The sequence below is a fragment of the Melanaphis sacchari genome, unplaced genomic scaffold (assembly GCF_002803265.2).
Source record: "Melanaphis sacchari strain LSU unplaced genomic scaffold, SCAv2.0 Contig12_pilon_pilon, whole genome shotgun sequence".
NCBI classification, from domain to species: Eukaryota; Metazoa; Arthropoda; class Insecta; order Hemiptera; family Aphididae; genus Melanaphis; species Melanaphis sacchari.
The window spans coordinates 2,984,933-3,007,139 of NW_020270527.1; the positions used below are offsets into that span (position 1 = coordinate 2,984,933).

Genomic DNA, 22,207 nt, shown 5'->3' on the forward strand with positions numbered 1-22,207 from the left:
TGTGGCCGAGATCACCTTCGTGCAGTGTAACCATAGAACGGTGCACATAAGATCCCTTAATCACTTATATGGTCAATTCCATTTTTATTTTCTTCAATTTTTTTGGGAAGCACTGTTGATAAAAAACTAAACAAAACGATTTCCATTATGGCGGTTGTCGGGTTGATCGAGGAAATGGAATGCGAATTTTGTCATCACGTGATTTGTTCGAACTGATTCGTCGCCGCCTTGTCCCTCGAGTCGCTTCGCTGCCGTAGACGCACTCACACACGTACCGTTCGCGCATACTTTTATCGATAGCCGAATACCGATTTAGTTTGCTACGTGTGCGCATCTTAACAACGTCCCCGGTCAGTCGGAACTCGGAAACGACTCCGCCGCCGTTGCTTAAAGCTGCAGTTCCACTGTCACTGTCGCAATGGATATCAATAAGATCACCAACCTGCTGAACGCCACGCTCTTCCAGCCGCATAGGAGTGAGGCCGAGGAACAGCTTCAGGGTGTAAGCATGCTTTTTGTCTGCACGCATAATAATAGTGTACCCACATGCGTCATGCACGCCGTTGAAGGTTATGCGATTTATCATACTAATTTTGACATGATGAGTAATTCATTGGGTCCGTTGACGTATTATTATTATATCGTTCTTAATTTTCTCGTTCGGTTTATTGGGCCAAACATGAGAAAATCCTATATACGTTTACATAGGGCTTGTTAGAAATGTGTCGGGGAATCGCCCGCCAAAACTGAAAACCGGGATCACGGTTCCGTCGGTATCCCGTTGTCAGCCACGTTTTTCGCAAACGCGTGTCGTATCTTTTACACAAACGTGGAAGAATTCTTTTCATTTTTACTTTTTTAATTTGCAATGGTGCTAATCGTATTTTTTGTTCATTATAGTATTGTTGTCACCATGTACGATTACATCATCGTTATTGCAAGGGCGTTTAATTATGATGAGCAATTTATTAATTGGTATATTGGAACAATTAATGAAAAACGGAAAAGAAATTATTAAAACCTTAATTAAACACATTTCAATTATTTTGTACATTAACGTGGTTTATGTTGACCATAGTTTTTTACCTACCTGACATTAAATATACCATCTATGCTCTATGGCTAATTGTATACCTTGAATTATACAATACGATTTGTTTAAAACAGATACTGTAATCAAAATAATTTAAATGTGTTTAAATATAAATTGTCTTTATGACCTTATCATTAAACTGGTTGTTGTTGAAATAACCTATATCCCTTAGCTTAATAAGTATATAGAAATTGTATAATATTAACTTAAAATCTACCTGTTGATATCAAATTAATGTTAATTAATGTCTACAATATTTTCATATTTTAGTCTTTTCAGTTCTCTATTTTTTGATTTTATATTTATTGCATAAATTATAACCGGTTTATTTAAAAAAAAAACATTTTGAACAAGGTTTACTTAAAATATGAATATTATATTATTATTTACCTACTTAAATAAATTTTTGATTCTTAGTTACAAAAAATTGCTGGATTTTGTCCAACTGTACTACAAATTATTGTTTCCTCTGAAATGGAAATGTCTATTAGACAAGCAGGTAAGAAATATTATTTATGTAAATTAGGGTTAACAGTATTTAACCTTGTTTTAGATGTATAATAAACTGAAATACTTATAAAATCACTTATAAATCGTGATATTTTTGGTTATGGTATTAATTACCACGTCTTCTCCATTAATGTTTTCCTCTCTTTATTATACTATCTAATCAACAATAAAAAAGAATTTATTATCATAGAGTACTTGAATATTTTAGTATTAAAATATATACCAAAAATACTATTAACCCATTAATAAATAAAAATGTGACTATTCATGTATGTATAAATATTGAATTAAAGGTGCTATATATCTGAAAAATTTAATGTACCAAAGTTGGGCAGATCGTGATGACGATCCAAATAGATTTACAATTTACGAACAAGATCGAATAGTAGTAAGAAATACAATTTTAGATATGATAGTTCAAGTACCAGAATTATTACGGTAATTAATTCCTATCTTTTCTATTTAAATTTACTTATTTTATAATAATAAATATACTAATTTTAGAACACAGCTAACTGTTTGTTTGGTAACAATGTTGAAACACGATTTTCCTGGACGTTGGACCAATGTTGTTGAAAAAATTGATGCTTATTTAAAAAGTGATAATTCATCATATTGGATGGCTGGAATAATTGGTTTTTCAGCTTTAATAAAAGCTTTTGAATATCATAAGGCAGATAAATCGCCCATACATGCTGCAGTCAAAGTATTACTACCGTCTGTATACAATGTCATGGTTCATATAGTTAATAATACCACTGCTGAATCTGTTGCATTGCAGAAAACTGTTGTTAAAAGTTATTTCAAACTTATACAAGTAATTATAACTTCATGATCTAATCAAATGTATAATACTGCTTAAATATACAATTTATTTTACAGTTTACAATAAGTCCTGATCTAATGGAAAGATCCACTTTTACTAAATGGATGGAATTATTAAGCATAATAGCTTGTAATCCAGTACCAGAAGAAGTGAGTCGTTTGGAGCATAGTGAGATAGATCAATTACCTTGGTGGAAAATTAAAAAATGGGCATTACATACAATGTATAGAATTTTTGAAAGGTAAATATAAAATATAGTTTTACTTATAATTAAATTGCTTAACACTAAATTTGTCAATTTAAGGTATGGAAGTCCTGGCAGTGTTTCCCAAGAATATCAACAATTTGCTATATTTTATGTAAAAACTTTTTCTACTGGATTTATAGAAATAATTTTAAGAATCTTAGATCAATACCGTAACAAAGTCTACATCCCTCCAAGAGTCATGCAAATGTGTATGCACTATTTGAACCAATGGTAATTGATAGTTATTTGCTCAATATCAATATTATTCATATAATCAAATTATCATTATGGTTTTATATGGTAATTAATGAAAAATATATTTATCATTATTTTATTTTGTCACCAGTGTTAGTATTGGACATACCTGGAAAATGATTAAACCACATATTGCCGCAATTATTCAAGATGTAATATTTCCACTCATGTGTCATTCAGCATGTGATCAAGAGTTGTGGGAAACTGATCCACAAGAATACATTTCTCAAAAATTTGGTATTATTTTAATTTATAACGTGTATTTATAACTTACAATATTTAAACATTATTATTTTATAATAGATATTTTTGAGGACTTAATATCTCCTGTAATGGCTGGTCAAACAATGTTACATTCAGCATGTAAAAAACGTAAAGACATATTACCTAAAGCAGTTCAATTTATTGTTGGTGTTATAACTTCAAATGATGCTACTCCATCTCAAAAAGATGGTGCTCTTCATATGGTAAATATGATTTATTTTATTTTTAACTATAAAACATTAAATTAAATGTTTTTATTAATTTTGACTCTTTCATAGCTTGGAGCGTTAGCTGATGTCATATTTAAAAAAGATATGTACAAAGATCAAGTATGTAGTATGCTATATCAACATGTATTTCCAGTTTTTCAAAGTCCCCATGGGCACTTAAGAGCTAGAGTATGTATTTCGATTTCTAGCAATTTACATATATTGGATAATTTTGTTATTTCTTCTTTAATTAGGCTGCTTGGTTTATACAACACATATGCGAAGTTAAAATTAATAATGATAATGTTTGGAAGGATTTAACAGCACTATCTACTAATGCTTTATTAACTGATGAAGAACTTCCTGTCAAAGTTCAAGCTGGATTAGCCATTCAAGCATTGTTAACTGCTGAAACCAAAGTTGAACAACTTTTAGAACCCAGGGTATGAACTTTAAAAAAAATAATATTTAATTAAGATCTTATAATACAGTTTTTTTTCTACAGATTAAAGAAATTACACTTGAACTTTTGAGAGTACTTCAACAAACTGAAAATGATGATATTACTAGTGTTGTGCAAAAAGTTATTGCAACTTATTTTGATAAACTTGCACCTATTATGTATGAAATTTGTCAGAATTTGGTTTGTATTTTATTTATTTATATTATATATATATTACACAATTTGTATAAATAAAAGTTTAAGTTAATTTTTCTATTATAATTAACTCTAAAGTGAATAGATTTTTTTAAATATTTGCAAGTTATTAAAATTATTATTATACTTAATTTTTTTTTTTAGTTCAATTTCATCATATATACCATTTATTTTTTGTATTTTATTATCTTTTTCTTTAATATTCAAGTTCAACATGTATTATTTGATTTATTTATTTTAGGCAAAAACCTTCCTTCAAGTTCTCCAGTCAGACGATATGAATGATAAGAAAGAAATAACTGGTATGAGTATTTTAAGTTGTATAGAAACCATATTGAGTGTGAATGATGAGCAACCACAAACTATAGCAGCCCTTGAACCAGTTGTATTGGAAGTCATAGTGAATATTTTTAACACGCCTGAATCTGGCATTGGTAAATAAATGTGCGACAATCACAAAATATAATTTATTTAATCAAATTATTTTTGTTTTAGAATACTATGAAGAGGCTTTAAATTTAGTATGCGACTTAACCAGTATAGAAGTATCAAATAACATGTGGAATGTTTTGGAATTAATTTATAGGGTAAGTTTTTATTATTTTTAATTGAATTGTTCAATTATAGATGAAAAACATGTATAAGATTATTGATTTTGAAACTAATTAAAATTTTATGCAGTTTTACATTTAAATTTTATTGATTTTCATCACAGTTCGAAATAAATCTTAGATTAATTTCAGTGCATTTATGTTAAATATTTATTTTTTCTTAATTTTAAATTTTTTTTCAATTAATTATTTAATTGTTTTTATAGGTTTTCCAAAATGATGGAATTGATTATTTTGTTGATATGATGCCTTGCCTTCATAACTATGTTACTGTTGGAATGGAGAATTTAATCGCTAATGAAAATTTAATGCTAATTGTATTTAACATGTGTAAAATTGTAAGTAATATATCAACAATACTATTTTATGAAATAAATTAAAAAATTTAATATATTATTCAATTTAAGGTTTTGTCATCAGAATCTGGTGAAGAAGCTGAATGTCATGCTGGAAAATTATTAGAGGTTATAATTTTGCAATGTAAAGGCCGAATTGATCATGTAATTAATAAATATTTAATATTTATAAAGTTAAAAAAACTTAAAAAAATTTCATTATTATTTTAGTGTATACCATCCATTGTTGAGTTGGTTCTACAAAGACTAGTTAGAGAAATTAAATCATCTGAATTACGAGCAATGTGTCTTCAAGTGATTGTAGCTGGTATTTATTACAATCCACATTTATTATTTGATACACTTGATAAATTACAAATGTCTATGTCTACAAGTGAATCTATATCTGCCCATTTTATTCGACAATGGTTACAAGATACAGACTGCTTTTTTGGGTTAGTTTAAAATTAAAAAAATATCTGGTTTTAGTATTTATTATGATTTTGTTTTGTATACATGGAATTCATGATCGTAAGCTATGTGTTATGGGTTTGCTCACATTAATGGCATTATCTCCAAATCGGCCTATTGCTGTTAATCAATATGCTAATCAAATCGTACCTTCAATGCTCATGCTGTTTGATGGACTTAACCGAGCATACTCGAGTAAGTTTAAATGTTGACATATTATTTTATTTTGTTGAACGGTTAAAATAAAATTCAAAATTATTTAATACTTTTCCTTAAAATTTAAGGTTATGTCCAGTTATTTTCTATAACTGATTTACATTCTAATAAAATACTTTTTAATAAAAAGTTAGTTTTTCATACAATATGCAGCTGTAGGTAATTAAATCAAAAAATTATATGAAGTAAATTTATTAGTGTTTGTGCTATGATTAATTATACTCTATTTGGTAGAGTAGCCAATTAAAAAATTAGTTTTTTTGTCTATTTATATAATAAAATTGAAATTTCAATTTTAAAATAAATATACATTGCTGGTTGTATGAAAATTAATGTCATATTTTTTTAATCAAATTCTGACCATTTAAACCATATAATTGATAAAATTTTGCATCTCATATTTTTATACAATAATTTGCTAGAATTATAATGATACAATTTATTTATTGATATACATTACATTAACTTAACATATGGTTTTAATGAGAACAAATTTTATATAATATATATATATAAAGAGTTTTGTATGTTTAAGGTAAAAATTCTAAAAAATATCAAATTTTAGTTTTTTATAATTAAAATAGGGTTTTATTGTATCATTTTGTATAATAGTATAAAAATTCCCTTAATGTTTTCTTAACCCGTCGTCGGTGACTTTATTTGTATAACACTTTGAGTGATGTGTGAGTGAAATGCTCACCTATTGAAACTGCTAAAGCATAATAATAAAAGAATATGGTAAGGCAATCAGTGACGTGCGAGCACAACGCTAACATATATGTTATTATTACATGTACGGCAACATTGGACTTCAATAACATTGTTAGTTTATCTATAATATTTAATGTTTTCCTGTATTTATTTTCATGAATAACTCAATGAAGCATTTATATAATATTGTCAAAATCGAATGAAATATAAATCAGTGGCTCTAAAAATTGTAATTGTGTGAGCGAAATACTCATAGTGTCACCAACGATGGGTTAAACAGTGACGTATTGATAGGGTAGCATTTTGGACAATAGCCACGGGTCAACAACCTATTAAGGATTGTTGCAAATCTAAAAAACAAATTACCATTATTACATAATTTAAAAATATGATGATCATTAGAAACAACAACTTTGTTCTAGTAGACTTAATTTACTATTTAGAAAAATGACTAAATAAAAGATTATTTTATGTGCAATATCTGTAATATTAATGTAATATATATAATAATCATTTTGAAATAGAAATAACAAGGAAACATATTCTTTATCTAGAGTGTTATAACTTCTAGGCTAGGAACCCTATTCATATCTGTCAATTTCTCAATTTGTCATCATAAAATTCAACCTATTATGCAGGCATACAATCCTGCTAAAACAGCCGTGGTTTTTCAATGTTATTTTGTCATTAGTTATTGTGTAGTCAGTCACATCACACATTGATTGATTTCATCTTCGTGGTTTTGCACTTGCTGTAAATTATTGTATTCAAAATAAACATTATGATCATGTTATAAAAAAGTAACTAGTGACAATAGAAATAATTAACTAATATTGAGTCAAGTGTAGAACTTAGTGCCTCTATCAGTGAAACAAATGAATATGAAGTCTTCACCCCTTACATTTTACCATGTGTTTCATTTAAAGATATGAATAAAAGTCTTATGATACTATTTTTTTAAATATTAAAACTTCTGATCTGACAGATATTGACATTTAAAAAAAAATCATATTAGATGCTTAAATTCAACTGTTAATAATTTAAAATAGGAATTATAGACCTAAATATGACTTTCCTTTAAAATTTAGACTGTAAATCTTTTTTGGTAAATTTTATTTAATAGTATCTAAATCTGGTTTAAAAATTTGAAAGTTTTTGGCTGCGTTGTTCTAATATACTTCATAAAACATTATAAGTAATGTTGATTATTTAGAGAGCTCACATTCGTTGATTTTCTAATAAATTTGTACTATAGATTGTTGTGATTGGAAACACATATTAGGAAGGCAATAAAAACCAAGGAACAATCACATATTCACTACATTTTTTTTTTAGTATATAAAATAGTTTTTCAATAAAACATTAACTGAAGAATTGGAACTAAGCATAAAAAAAGAAGTATTATTTTGTCATCAGGTTTTGAAAGAGTTTTGAATACTACTCTTACATTTGCTAGCAAAGCTTATTTTTGCATGGCTACAAAGAAAAGCTAAGCAGTGGAAAAGGATAAAATGGTAATTTTATTTGTTTTTTTGAGCTACTTGCCAAATATGACCCAGTACTAGAAAAGGTGATTAATCAGGGTAATAATAAAATAAATCACTAGAATTCAAAATAAATTGATATAGTTAATTTTAAATACAGTTAAAAACAAGTTCATACTTAATATCAAAGAAACTTGTTTTTTACCATTATAATTGACACAACACAAGATATTTCAAAATATCTAGAAATATCTATTTTCAAGATAGTTCATTAGTTAAGTGAGATTTACCGTTATTGTTTTATAGAAAAAGATGAGTCTGGGAATCAAATTAGTTTTTTTTCGGAATTTAATGAAGTTGATGAATTCGATCTATTTTCCTCTTCATTTGAACACTTTGATGAAAAAAAAGAAATTTCTTTCACTAAGTGTCATAATCAAGATAATGATGATGCATCTAATGTGAGCGGTATGTATAATGGCTTACAGAAAAGAATTAACGATATCGAGCTAAGCACAGCGTATATCCATTGTCCAGCTTATAATTAAAATTTAATTGTCAATGATGCTGTGAAAGAATTATCAGAAATTACAGTATTTTTGGATATTGTTCAAAGAGTGTTATTTTTTGGATATAATGTAGTAAGATGGCGTATATTGTCAGATTTAATTAATGCGTTTAAAAATCAAAGTGGATTAGTAATAAAAGTAAAGCTTAATCCAACAAGATTAGTGCAATATTTGCACTTAAAGTTAAATTTGCTGAAATTCAAAAAGCTTTAACAAGAGTTATACTTTGCAGTTTTAAGTCAGATGAGCTCAATGAAGCTAAAAGGATTAAGAAACAAATTAAAATTTGTAACTTTATTTATTTACACTTTGGTTTTTCAATGTAAAATTTTGCAAATAATGAACCTAACTTTGAATACTCTAGTCTAAATCAGTTGATTTAGACAATACATTTATCTATTAAAAAGCTGTTATGAAAAATTAAAGAGTTACAGGTGTAATTTTAATAATCTCTTGGAAGAAGCAATTACAGTTGCTAAAAGTTGGTCTATCTTGTCAGAAATTGAAATTGAAACGCTGTAAAGTTGAGAAAAGAGATGTTAATGAATTATGTACTGATCAACATTCAACTTGTCCAGAAAGTTTATTTGGTGTAATAATTTTCTATCAATCGTTGGATATATTAACAAATCAAATTTATAAATTATTTTCAAGTTTTCATGAATTAATGTTAAATTTTACATGTTTACAATCAGCGTTTCTTACATTATTGACAGATTAAGAACTTTTAAACGAAGCTATAAAGTTGGTTAATAAATATAATGAAGACATGGAAAACAATATAAAGTGAAATTTCATCTATAAGATAAAATCCAAAACATAAAAATAAAATAAACAAACTTACTTAATCCAGAGATCTTGCTCAGCTTTTAATAGTAAAAAATCATTATTTAACAGTAAGTTTCCCAGAAGTATGTACTGCTCTTATTATTTTTGACAATTCCTCTTACATCTACAAGTGCAAAACAATTGTCTTCAAAGCTAAAAATGATTGAAGGATATTTATAAAGTACAGTGACCAAGATTGTTAAATAACCTGGCATAACTTTCAATCAAACAAGAAACAGCTCAAAAGGTTTAACTTCAAAAATGTAATGATATATTTGCTGAAATAAAAGCAAGAAAGAAAACGTTTTCATGAAACTGCAGACCATTTCTTTAAACATCAATAAGTATAACTTATTTCATTTATATTGATTGGTTACAAAAAGAAACTTATTATTACAACTGGCAATCAGTTCCTAGTTATGTATACCACTGCTCATAAAACTATGACATAGATTGATTTGCAAAATAGCACCAGTTTGAAAATATGAAAATAATTAGAACATTAGGAATATTTATTTTTAAGATTAAATTTGTGATCAGGTATGTGACCTGGAGCTTTGTTTCTAGATATTTTATCGATTTTGAAGAAAGTTTAATAATGGGATATATTTTTGATTATGAAAGTTATTTTGGGAAGAATGAATGTCTAATGATTGTTTTATGTACTTTAGAATATTTATATTTGAATATAAAGTGAGTGAACCCTACTTCTTAATATTAAAAAATTCCACTCAACCACCTGAGTTGATTAAACTCCAATTTTCAATCTTTAACGACCTTAACTAACTTAATTACTTCTTGCGTTACTTAAATCATCATTAGCCAAAAGACCATTAAAATAATTCGTTAATAAAAGTCAAACAAAACTTGAAGTGTGGTCTCTGATACTCCAACATGTTATAAATTCTTTAACTAAAAAAAAATTATTATTTTAATACTAGAGATGAAAAAATAATCATATTTTAATGTTGTTTTTATGATAAAAACACTTATTTATAATATTTTGTATACTTTTATTTTAAAAAATGTTAAAACTTTAAATATTACATTTAGATAGAGAAAATCATCAAGAAGAAGAAACTAGCGATGAAGAAGAAGTAGATACTGAAAATGGCAAGTTAAAAGAGTTTTTAATTTTTGTAAAGTTATTATTAATTAGTTTTTAATTTTAGAATTGGCTACTGATGAAGATGAAGTCGATGAAACTTTAGCTTTTGCAACTAGCAAAAGAAAACCCATATATGCAACAACTGTATGTTGAATTTTAACCTGTTTAAAATTGTTTCTATGATTTTGTTATTTGTGCGTAGAATTCTGAAAATGCTGATGAGGACAGTGATAGTGATGATGATGATGATGAATACGAACCACCTGAAGAAACAGTGCTTGAAGTATATACAACGCCACTGGATGTAGACCATAATAATGTTGATGAATCAATTGATGTATACATCTTATTTAAAACTGTATTATTAAGCATTCAACAAAATGACCCTGCCTGGTACCTAGCTCTCACTAACCATTTAAATAGTGATCAACAAAAGTCTATTAATGAATTAATGGTCTTAGCAGAACAGCGTCGCGCTGAATTTGAAAATAGAAAGAAAGAAAAACTAGCAGGTATGTTTAACTTATCTTCAATTTCTATGCATTATTTGTAATTTTGACGTCGTGTGTAAATAAATTATATACATTGGAAATGGAATTAAGGGACTTGATAACCAAGTTTTTTTAGTGACATTTTCAGATACAACATAAGTTCACGAATATATAATAAAGTATAAATTATTACAATATGAAAGTGCTCATAACTAGCCTTACCCAATCTTTTAATTTGTAAGAATTAATTTTTCAAATATCTTTTATTACTTTAAATTAAAAATATATTATGATATACTTATATATAAAAGTATTATATAATACATTATTAGATATTAAGCTTTACTTATAAATTATAACATTAGACATTTCATTCCTGAAATTATTTAGACAACATGTTTATACCCTTTTCATTTACTTTAAAACATATACACATTACTAACAATTAGTTGAATGATTTAATGTAGCAATCATTTTGCTAGTTAACAATAATTTTGAATTTTTATTGGGTACTATTTTTACATTCTCCTATAAGTTGTTGATTTTTATAATATAGATTAATGAAAAGGCAATTTAGGATTTATAAATTAATACAAATAATAATACAATTAAGTTTATCAGTATACACAGGTTAATTCAAATGTTATTGTGTTTCAGGTTTTAAATTTGACCAAGCTACTGTTCCATCCACATTTAGTTTTAGTAACAGCAATAATTCACCTTTTGCTTTCGGACGGTAACTGGACAATTATATATTGACGAATAATATTTGCTTTTACTATTCATTATTATTATTGTATATTCAAACTATATACAAAATCATCTAAACCAATTAAACAACATGTTGTTATCATAATTTTAAATATCATTGTGTTGAAATTAATATATTATTACCAACTTACACCTACAACAGTTTTGTTACTTATATTAGTGTAAAAATTATTACTAAGTTCTAGAATTATTTATATCAACTTAAAAAAAAAAAAATTCAATATTAAGAGACAAAAAATTAATATTGCAATATAAGAATTACATTATTTATTTCATACAAAGTTTGCACGAAAAAGATCAATCCTTATTAGCATAAACATAATTGCAACATTGTCTGGGTAGAATCATCACATCTTGTTTTTTGTTATTTTAAACACTTCTCAAAGAATGTATTGCCAATAACTCCACCTCTCATTGCTTTTTGTACATTCATATCAAACAACCTTTTGTTATTCTGCAAAACATCTGCAGCTTCTTTATTCAAAGGATCTTCTGGATTAGGTTCCTAAAATTTAAATTATGATAATTACCGTATTCATAGTATTATTTTATTAATTTTAATTACCAGGAACAAATACTGCAAACCATAAATAACACTGTTTATGGTCAGTACTGGCTTCCAGTCTTCGCGTAGTATGTTTAAACACACATTGCCATCAAGATCTATATTTGGATGGTAAACTGTTGTCTCACATTTTACTTTAGGCGGTTCATGCGGATAATTAACTCCAACTTTAAAACTAAAATTGAATTTTCCACCTTTGTATGATCCCTAGAAACAAATATAATTAAGTTAAAACACTATAAAATATATTCAATGTGTATATGGTTCACCCACTTCATCAGGGCAGATGGTCAATTTGAAATTTAATAAATCATCCGGATCAGGAAATTCAGTAGTGCATGTTTTCGGTAAAGTAAGTTCATTTAAATCTGTATCAAATAAATAATTTATAAAAGACTATACAATAAATGTGGTTAATTCATTTTGTTTTAACCACTTAAGATTAAACAATTTTAAATAAAAAAGTAATGAATAATGAAAAAAGAAATCTAGGGTTATTTGATAGGAATAACATTAAAGAATTTTTGACATGTCGTCTTTTATAATATTCTATATTGAGTATAAATAGTATAAATAAATTAAATACATATGAATAAGATATAAATTGTTTTGTGAAGTTATAGAGATAATTATTACAGTATTTATAAACATTTAAAATTGATTACCTACAATATATCAATTAAAAAAAAGTAATATCGTTAACTGTACCAATATAGTGGATGTATAAGATTTAATAAAATATCATTGGTTAAAATCATCATTAGTAAAAATCAACATATATATTTTTTTTTAGTTAATGTAATTTGATATTTTTATAATTTTAAGTATTTTTAACGAAGTAAATGTAGATTGATTTAATTGTTAGCAATATCATTGCATTTAATATATAAGTTAATATCAATGTACCGTAAAATGTATAAGTTCTTCCTATATAGCTTAAAGTTATTAATCTAAACATTTATTAAATAATTGAGAAAAAAAAATGAAAAAACAGTGATACTATACATTTCTAAATCTAAATTATTTTACAAAAATATAATCAATTTATAAAAAACATTTTAGTAAAATATTTAACTATGTTAAAATATAAATATCAAAGGTTTCTAAAAAAAAAATGAGTAAGTAGATAGATATTTAATTTAAAAAACTATTTTACAAATATTAGATGATTTTATTTTAATAAATTACATACCTAATTTTAACTATTAAAACTATAAGACAATAATTAACAAATCTTAACTTAATAAATTCATGATACTACATAATATCCATTTTCATTAATATAAGAGCAAAGTTTAATGAGTTATTATGTTGTTTAATAAAGTATTTTTAATTAACTTTACAATAGTATTACCTAGCGACTATCATTTAAACAGAAATTGGATACATAAACTATTTGCTAGAAATATATGTTAAGGAAATTATTACGCATATGAATAAATCTGATGTTTCAAGTTTAATTTTACAAAGCCATAAATGAGGTTATCTAATAAAATAAGTCAAACATTTATTTCAGGAATTTAATACTTCAAAAAGCATGAAATATATTAATTGAGTATTAAATAAGTATACGTTTACCTTTTGTTATTCTAAGATGGGCAGCAGATGCTTTCTTTTGATTCCCTGACTTTGGAGTTTCACCGTCTTTTTTATGTTGCTTTAAGGAATAAAGTTTAATCATAATTGATATTTATGTAAATTGGATTACTAGACGTTGTCTGTTATTTGTAGATATGGATTTGACTAGCTTGGATGAAATGCAAATTTCGAATTGTAATAATACCAGGTATTCTATGAAATTTAGTTGAATAATATACGTCTTCTATAACTAGTAACTACTAAAAGTATTGAAGAAAGTTAGGAATTTAGAATATCTGAATGATAAAGAATCTTATCAATAGTTTAACAAAGAACAACGCAGCGCCATCTGTATGTATATCTAAAGTATAACTGTAAAAATTAATTTTATATTATATTTAAGAGTGATTTAAAATCACGGGCGTATACGTCAAATTATGAATTCTATAACATCATAAATTAAATTAGATATTTTGAATTTTAAAGTTGCTATTTAATTGATTTTACATTGCTTTTTTCATAGTATAACTGGTATATATATGGTATCCTTGGTAAGCATAAATATGTCTGATAATGTTTTCATAAACAATCGATTATTGAACGGAAACCATAGACCAAAACATAACAATGATAACACATTAACACTGAAGTTTGCGATAATCCGATATGAATTGTCTCACTGTCAACTGACTACTACCGACCGACCAATTACCAGTCACGTGGATGCTTTGCTGTTCTATTTGGATATTTTGACTTAACCTTTATAGGTAGGTACAACATTTAAATTTTATATACGAAAGTTAACTATTGTAATTTGTTCTTGCGTGTAAGTATAAGCATTATATAGATTTTTTTTTAATTCCATTGAAACTAAATCCTCAATTAAGTTTCAACGGCTTAGATCCTATAAATGTAAGACAGCTAAAACCTATTATATACCTATGATTCAAGTATACAGTTTATTGATTATAAAAATATAATTGTTGTATGGCCTAGAATTCAACAAATTTTAAACTTGAATGCATTATCTTACATTACTATTTTGTAGATGCACTCCTCATGTGTTATAACTCATTTTGTTTTTAAACTGTTAAAAAATTTTAATTTTTAATCTTTATTTAGAGTTAAAAATGTATTCATTAACTGATACATCTATCTCTAGTTATTTTAGTATTTTTTTAGTAGTTTTTAGTATTTTTGATTTTATAAACAAATACAATTATTAAATAGAACCTCGTCTATTTTGTAAATACTATTACACACTTTTCACCATTTTATACTATAACATTTCTTTCTTAAAATTGGCATCTGTCCATTTTTTAATTTAAAATATTTTTCTTGTTTATAATTTTAATTATTATAATAAAAACTTCTTAAATATATATTATTATATACAAATCTATTAATGTTCAATTATATTTCTAACGCATATTTTAGAAACAAAATACATTATTTTTTTTTTTTAATCAAACTAGTTTTTTATAATTTCAACTGAAAAAATTTAAATTCATACAACTTATTATACTGTATTTAATTATAATTATGGTATTGTTAAGATTTTAAAAATTCTTAGCTTAAAAACAGTTGATTTTTAAAATTTTCAGTAATTTAACAATAAAAATTACCTAACTTTTTATTTACCTATTTGTATTTTTTTGTGTAAAAAAAGTTTTAACTCATTTTAAATATTTATTCTTGTTTCAGGTATTTATTAATCTATCTGTAATTCAACTGTCTTAGTATCAGCATTAAATTCAAGTCATTTGAATTATTGATTATGTAAGTATTTGAATTATTCTCATATTACAAGACAAATAATTGATTTTAGTTATGGCATCAACATCTCTTGCAAAACAATTGCAAAAATTAAGTGCTCCTCAAACATCAATATTGAGTTTGGGCCACAAAAAAACCTCATTGCTTATTCAACCTCAAGATATAGGAAATCACGATTTGTCAGCATTTTTTGAAGTTGGCCTAAAAGGTTTTAAAGAGCTATGTGGTATCAATACAAAATTTCTCAAATTTAAATCAACATTATTTAGCCATTCGTGGCAAACTAAACAAAGAGCAATTTTGAATCTGTCTGAAAACCAAAATATTGATTCATTGATTGAAGAATTTTTATGCTTGTTATCTCCTTATTTTAATTCAAAACCAGCATTATATGCTCTTGAATGGCTAGTACATCGATTTAACATTGAACAATACAATACAGATATTTTACTTGGCTATACTTTACCATATGTTTCAACCCAAGTATTTACAAGGTTAATACAAGTTATTCCTCTTAAGAATAACCCTGAAGTTGCAAAAAATTGGTGGTGGTTAACTAGATCTAAAAAAACTGGTGTTCAAATTAATGAACAAAGTTTTATAGCAGAAGCAATTAATGATACAAGATTATTAAAACTCATTTGTTCTATTGTTGTTAAAGTGATTGATGAACATAAAGCTGTTGACGAATTAGTTTTAGTTTGGACTAATTTTTATGCCAAACTTTTAGTTTCTGCTTTTATATCGTCCACTATTTCAAAGAATAACTTAATAACAATATTTCTCCCATCAATAATTGCTGGACTTGAATCTGATGCACGACCATACACAGTTTCATCTTTAATAGTTATTGGTGTAATGTCCAAGTATATAACATACACGGAAAAATTGCGATCAAGCTTAGTTAAAAAGATTTTATTAGTTAAACATGAACAACTGTACTATAATAATACTTTATTGTTGAGTGTTATTTTCAAATCTACTAGAAATTCACCAAATGTCAAAGTTCCCAATTCTTGTATTAAATATATGGCTGAACATACTAATTTACAAATTGAAGCTTTTAAAAAACTTTTAAAATCTGATAAAAGCATATTCTATTTACTAACTGTTCGAGATAGCATAATGCTTTCAAAAAAAGATAAATCTATTTGTTCATTTGCTTCTGATTTAATAAATTTAATAGATTTAAATGATGATGACTATACTATTGAATTAGTAAAATTAATAATGTATTCTTCTAATAATGAACCCTGGTATTTAGAAATAGTTAAAAATATTAAAAATAAATACAAAAATGCTTGGAAGCATTCATTCAAATTGTTACAAGATTTGCCTTCTATAGAAGAAAACAAATTCATAAGTACATTAGTGGATGATGATGTGATATCATGTAATGATAATAAAATGGATGTTGATATAGTCATTGAAGAACCAAAAGATAATAAAATGCAAATTGAAGATAGTATATTCACTAAACAATATTCTAGCGATGAAGAACGTATTCAAGTTTACTGTGAAAATTTATGGATTGGAAACATTAAAATTACACAACTTTGTAACAGTCTTAAGTCACTAATGAATAAAAATGTTTCATTTTTAGTATCATTAGTCCCTGATAACATTGTAATTCCAACCTTATTGTGTTGTTTGGCTTCTGATACACAGAATATTAGAAAAATTACAATGACTTTCCTCAAAAAATTAAATAAAACCTACAAAAATACAAACTCTTTGTCTTATTTGTGGTTAATAAAAAATATTATTAGTAAACGTCAAAATATTCTAGTAGATGGTGATCAAATTCGTCTTGTTTTATTAATTGTATTACAAACTGATAACGTAGATGCTAAATTTACTTTAGAAAATCTATTTAAAACCGCATGCAATTTTGATGTATCTTCTGCATTGCGACTAAAAATGTTTGATGTCTTATCAGCACTCAATTCATCAAATGTGTGTCTAGATGTAATGAATCATGGTCTTGATTTATTACAAAAGTCAAAAATTGACATAGCTGAATCACATATTTTTAAATTTGCTCTCAACAAGCTTCATCCGAATGTCATAGATTGGCTTATCATATGGCCTGTATGTGAAAAATATTTAAAGGAAACAACTCCTATATTAAACTTTGGCTCTGGGAAATTGATATGTCCAGTCACTATTTTTATTCAAAACTTAACAACAGATATGTTTAATACAATGTCTGATGATTTGAAATTGAACTTAATAAAAACTCTGCTTGATTTACAAGCAAAAGTTGAAGATAATGACATTATAGACTCCATTAAAAGTTTTATTCATGAAGTTAGCTTTGACAGTGTAATGTTCATTTCTCATCTTGAAAAAATGTATGATAATTCCCCTAACAGTGTACTATGGAAAAATGGAATTGCTTTATTAGAATTAATTCAAAACAAAAACAGTTTAGAAAATGTTACTAGGTTAACTCCAGTTTTATTTAAGATATTAAAAAAATGTTTGGAGTTTGAGGATCAATCTAGCTTACTAGAATACACCAAACAATTGTGTTTAAGTTGTATATTAAATTGCTGTTCAATGACTATAAGCGAGACAGAAAAATCTAAAGTTTCTGAACATCTTAACCTTGAATTAATTGTCTCAACCATGCGTTTATCTCCAAATCAACAGACTCAACATCATGCATTAATTCTTTTATCAAACTGTGCTCAAATGGTACCAGACCAAATTATTTTACATGTAATGACTATATTCACTTTTATGGGTAATTCTGTTATGCGCCAAGATGACGAGTATACATTTAAAATTACTTGTCAAGTGCTTAACACTATAATTCCTATTTTGTTAAAAGAAGGCCAAGTTGTGACTAGAAAAGCATTATCAGTATTTGCTCGTAGTATTTTGGATATACCAGAGCATAGACGTGGAACATTATTGAGATACCTTGTTCAAGCTTTAAATACCAACAGTTATTTATGGGAACTAATTGTACTTGTACATAAAGAATACATCTCTGGTACAATTGATACAAAAAATAAAGTGTCCAGTAATACTATTTGTTTGGATATCTGTGCTGAATGTTCAATAAATGTTTTACTCGATATGTGTAACAATATATTAAATTACTGTAAATTTATAGAACTTAAAAAAGGAGAACCTGATCAAGAAACATTGATTGATATTTCAAACTATTCTGTTAACAAATTGTATAAATTAAAATATTGTTTGGTGTCTTTTATAACCAACCTACTATCATCATATACATTTGTATCCAAAGTTATGTATTGTACATCTAATGATACATTAAAAGAAGGTTTCACAGAAGTAATTAAAAATACGTTATGGTTTGTACAACGTCAAGGCAATAATAATAATTCAAAAAACTTTATGCCTATCAAATATTACAGTATTTTAGACAAAGTAAATGCTTTACTTCCACTGGATATATTTGTTGATGCTATAAATTATATATTAACATTTGTTGACCTCAAATCTACACAACACAGAACCATGGATTTACTAAACAAAAGATTATTTGAATCTAAGTCATTGACTCAATATCAGACTTTAAAATTACTTGAACCTTTGTCTGAAATAATTAATATATCTAGCTTTAATACAAAAGAAGATTTAAATGTGCAACAAACTGCTCTTATTTCCATTACATTGGTCACTAAACGCTCGAATATTAATGAAAACTTAGATGTATTCATGGGAATTCTTCAAAAAGTAACTAAATCTATACAAGATGTATCTGTTGGTCCATTGCTTGGAACGTTTGTGCTATGTATTGCAGAGTTGGTTTCTAATTTAAAAACTAAAGCCATCTCAAGTTTTGCATTGATAATACCATCAGTAATATCTGTTCTCCATAAATTGAACGATATTAGTGTTATGGCTGATGGAGCTTTATTACCAAGTATACTGACTGGTTTATTAAGAATAATATCAGAATTAAAAAATTTTTTGAGTCCATATTTGGTACCTTTAATTTATGAATTGTCATTGTTGTCAGCTACATGTGATGACAGTTCAGCAGATGATAATGTTAATTATAAATCTATAATAAGAACTAAATTTCAAGAATTAGGTGAAAAGTTGTCTGAAATACCAGGAAGAATTTTAGAACCAGTATTAAGTAATACTCTGGTAGAAATTGTAAAGAACCTAAAGTTTACTGCATTCCAATATGTGTTGAATATTGCAAAAAATAGTTTTAAAAATTCCATGACTGAAGAATTTACAACATTTCTGTTAAAATCTCTAGATTTTTGTTGTTTTACTCATGAATCCAAAAATATAAAAACGAGTATGGTAGAAAATTCTGTTATATCTGCAATAAGTGAAGTGGCATTAAAATGTTCTGAATCAACATTCCGTACATTTTATCATAAATTAAATGAATGGAAAAATGGTTCAAATAATGAAGTTCGTGTATTAATCTATTTTAAATTATTAAATACATTATCTAGTGAGCTTAAAGGTTTGTATCTTTTATTTGCTGGAAATTTAATACCAACTGCTAATTTAATTTTGGCTCAATGTAAATCCAATACCTATATTGAAAAAACATCGCTTATTCAATCAATAGTGTCAACGTTATCAAATGTTTTCAAGTATGATACGATAAATTTTACAACTAAAGATCGTTTTGAAATAATTATGAACCCATTGGTAGATATTTTGGAAGCAGTAGACCTAGAAGATTACAACAATGTATGTCAGAATTATGTAATACCGTGTATATCTAATTTAATAGCTGCTGTAACAGATGACACATTATGGAAAGAAATAAACTGTCAAATCATGCTTAAAGCTAGACATCGTTTGCCTGAAGTTCGATCAATATGTATTGATACTACATTAGCTGTAGCAGAGAGATTGGGAGAAAATTTCTTGCCATTACTTCCAGATTCAATACCGTTTCTAGCTGAATTGATGGAAGATGAACAGGAAGACATTGAACAAAAAACACGGAAAGCTATTCAACAAATGGAGAAATATGTCAATGAGCCCATTGAAAGTTACTTTTGTTAAAACATTGTAATTAATTAGTGGAAAATAAACTTGTAAAAGAAATATACACTATATCTACTATCTATGTGTGTATATATATATCTCATGTGACTATGTGAGATTTACTTTATTTACCACAAAATTTATAAAACCAAAATTTGTTCTTAATTTACTATACAAAACAAAGTATATAACAAGACGGGTGTGAGTTATTCATTTGTACCATCATCACATTTAAATTATTGTCCTAACCTCTTCTCCCAGTTAGCTAACTAGTAGCTAACCCAGTATAATACTGTAATTATATTTGTCACTTGACAATCGACTATTTCTATTTTCTGAGTTAATTTTTAAATATCAACAATATAGAAGCATCAATGTGTATAAATATTAATTGTATATAACATATATATGTGTAAAAATTAATAATGTAATACACATCAAAACTTATCACTATTGTTAAGTTTTTCTCTTATTTAGTAATTTTCTTTTCTTCGCATAATACTCAACAAAATGATTAATATAATAAGTTATCTATAAAACTCAGATACCTTATAAGTAATTATTATATTTATGTATAAGAGAGGTATTAAAAAATATATAAAATAAATCTAGGAACAAAATCGTTTTATTTAAAAAAAATAAACTAGTTTATTACTCTATTTATATACTAAGATATTATGTAAATGCAAATTACTTGTAAAAATTTACTAGTTGAATTATTTTGACTTTCTAAAGCATACTTAGTAAATATTAAAAAAATTTTAATAAGTTAGGTTGTAGACCTCAATTTCTGCTTTGTGATCAATATTCTACTGAAAGATGAGGAATATAATATATATCATGTATAGCTACGAACAGTTAGACTATCCATCTAAAAACTTGAAATAATACTTTAAACTTAATTCATAATTGTGTTTTGAACATGGCATCACAGAATAAATAAATGTATTTAATTATTTTAATTTATCTTGTAGTGATATGATATCTTGTAGTAGTTTTGATTAACTTATAAATCATTAGTATCTATTAGGTATAATATGTTTAAAATGTACAATAAAAAAAAAGACGAATAATTTGCTCATCTTACATGTTTAGTCCTTAAAATTTGTTATATTATTATTGATAATATAATTATTTGTTTATTTATTATATTTTTCCTATTCGTGTCATGTCCAGCAATGTATAGATAAACGGTTTTAAAACTGCAATTGCGTATTGATCACGGAATTGTACATTCACAAAATGTTAGTGAGTACTAACTAGTGACCATTGATGCAGGAAGCAAGTGACAAACGGAGAAGAAGGAAAAAATAAATACTAAATTATTTAAATTGTTTGCACTATTCAGTAGGTACTGTAGACAAACCCGGTAAGGCCTTAAACAGTGTAGGCTGAAGCATACACTGGAGCACCGCATACTGTCCTGATGCTATTTTTATTAAAATTAGGAAATTTTTCACCTATAGTAATAACTAATAATCAATGCGTTTTGTCGTACGGTATTTTTTAAATTATCGACATTTTTAATAATAATTTTTTTTCAAAATTAATTACCACGGATAAAAGTGTAAAATCTGTTTTCTCTTTATGTATAAGTTACATCAAAACCAAAGAATTAGACGGTATG

The 22,207-nt window shown here is 26.2% G+C and overlaps 3 protein-coding genes across 5 annotated transcripts; 2 read left to right on the forward strand and 1 right to left on the reverse strand.

The window, feature by feature from the left end:
• The first annotated feature begins 61 nt into the window (after window positions 1–61).
• On the forward strand, window positions 62–11,749 carry LOC112591194 (importin-7). 2 transcript variants are annotated; one of them, XM_025334927.1, is made up of 22 exons: window positions 62–502; window positions 1,511–1,592; window positions 1,897–2,041; window positions 2,108–2,420; window positions 2,486–2,670; window positions 2,734–2,907; window positions 3,023–3,168; window positions 3,235–3,398; window positions 3,474–3,593; window positions 3,659–3,847; window positions 3,910–4,047; window positions 4,304–4,496; window positions 4,558–4,649; window positions 4,880–5,011; window positions 5,081–5,173; window positions 5,240–5,463; window positions 5,529–5,674; window positions 8,197–8,358; window positions 10,341–10,400; window positions 10,460–10,539; window positions 10,598–10,907; window positions 11,544–11,749. In XM_025334927.1, exons 1-22 carry the CDS (start codon window positions 419–421, stop codon window positions 11,624–11,626), a joined length of 3,315 nt encoding a protein of 1,104 aa, XP_025190712.1. In that variant the 5' UTR covers window positions 62–418; the 3' UTR covers window positions 11,627–11,749. The 2 variants fall into 2 exon arrangements, with proteins under 2 accessions (XP_025190712.1, XP_025190713.1); XM_025334928.1 differs by lacking the exon at window positions 8,197–8,358.
• Window positions 11,750–11,899: 150 nt separating this feature from the next.
• On the reverse strand, window positions 11,900–14,083 carry LOC112591206 (NEDD8-conjugating enzyme Ubc12). Its single transcript, XM_025334951.1, has 4 exons — window positions 13,801–14,083; window positions 12,496–12,590; window positions 12,223–12,429; window positions 11,900–12,162 (listed from the first exon to the last, which is right to left on the reverse strand). The coding sequence occupies exons 1-4, from the start codon at window positions 13,901–13,903 to the stop codon at window positions 12,022–12,024; spliced, it is 546 nt and encodes a 181-aa protein (XP_025190736.1). The 5' UTR covers window positions 13,904–14,083; the 3' UTR covers window positions 11,900–12,021.
• Window positions 14,084–14,289: 206 nt separating this feature from the next.
• Window positions 14,290–20,660, forward strand: LOC112591212 (HEAT repeat-containing protein 1). 2 transcript variants are annotated; one of them, XM_025334958.1, is made up of 2 exons: window positions 14,290–14,626; window positions 15,505–20,660. In XM_025334958.1, the coding sequence occupies exon 2, from the start codon at window positions 15,631–15,633 to the stop codon at window positions 20,596–20,598; it is 4,968 nt and encodes a 1,655-aa protein (XP_025190743.1). In that variant the 5' UTR covers window positions 14,290–14,626; window positions 15,505–15,630; the 3' UTR covers window positions 20,599–20,660. The 2 variants fall into 2 exon arrangements, with proteins under 2 accessions (XP_025190743.1, XP_025190742.1); XM_025334957.1 differs by having other exon boundaries at window positions 14,290–14,567.
• Window positions 20,661–22,207: the final 1,547 nt, after the last annotated feature.

Excerpts from the sequence above, each read along its gene's own strand:
- LOC112591194 (XM_025334927.1), top strand. The coding sequence starts at position 419 with ATGGATATCAATAAGATCACCAACCTGCTGAACGCCACGCTCTTCCAG. Across the intron at positions 4,048-4,303 it reads ATGAAATTTGTCAGAATTTG|GCAAAAACCTTCCTTCAAGT; the intron begins GTTTGTATTTTA and ends TATTTATTTTAG. Across the intron at positions 10,540-10,597 it reads AACCCATATATGCAACAACT|AATTCTGAAAATGCTGATGA; the intron begins GTATGTTGAATT and ends ATTTGTGCGTAG.
- LOC112591206 (XM_025334951.1), bottom strand. The coding sequence starts at position 13,903 with ATGATTAAACTTTATTCCTTAAAGCAACATAAAAAAGACGGTGAAACT. Across the intron at positions 12,430-12,495 it reads TGACCATCTGCCCTGATGAA|GGATCATACAAAGGTGGAAA; the intron begins GTGGGTGAACCA and ends ATTTGTTTCTAG. Across the intron at positions 12,163-12,222 it reads GTTTGCAGTATTTGTTCCTG|GAACCTAATCCAGAAGATCC; the intron begins GTAATTAAAATT and ends TTTAAATTTTAG.
- LOC112591212 (XM_025334958.1), top strand. The coding sequence starts at position 15,631 with ATGGCATCAACATCTCTTGCAAAACAATTGCAAAAATTAAGTGCTCCT.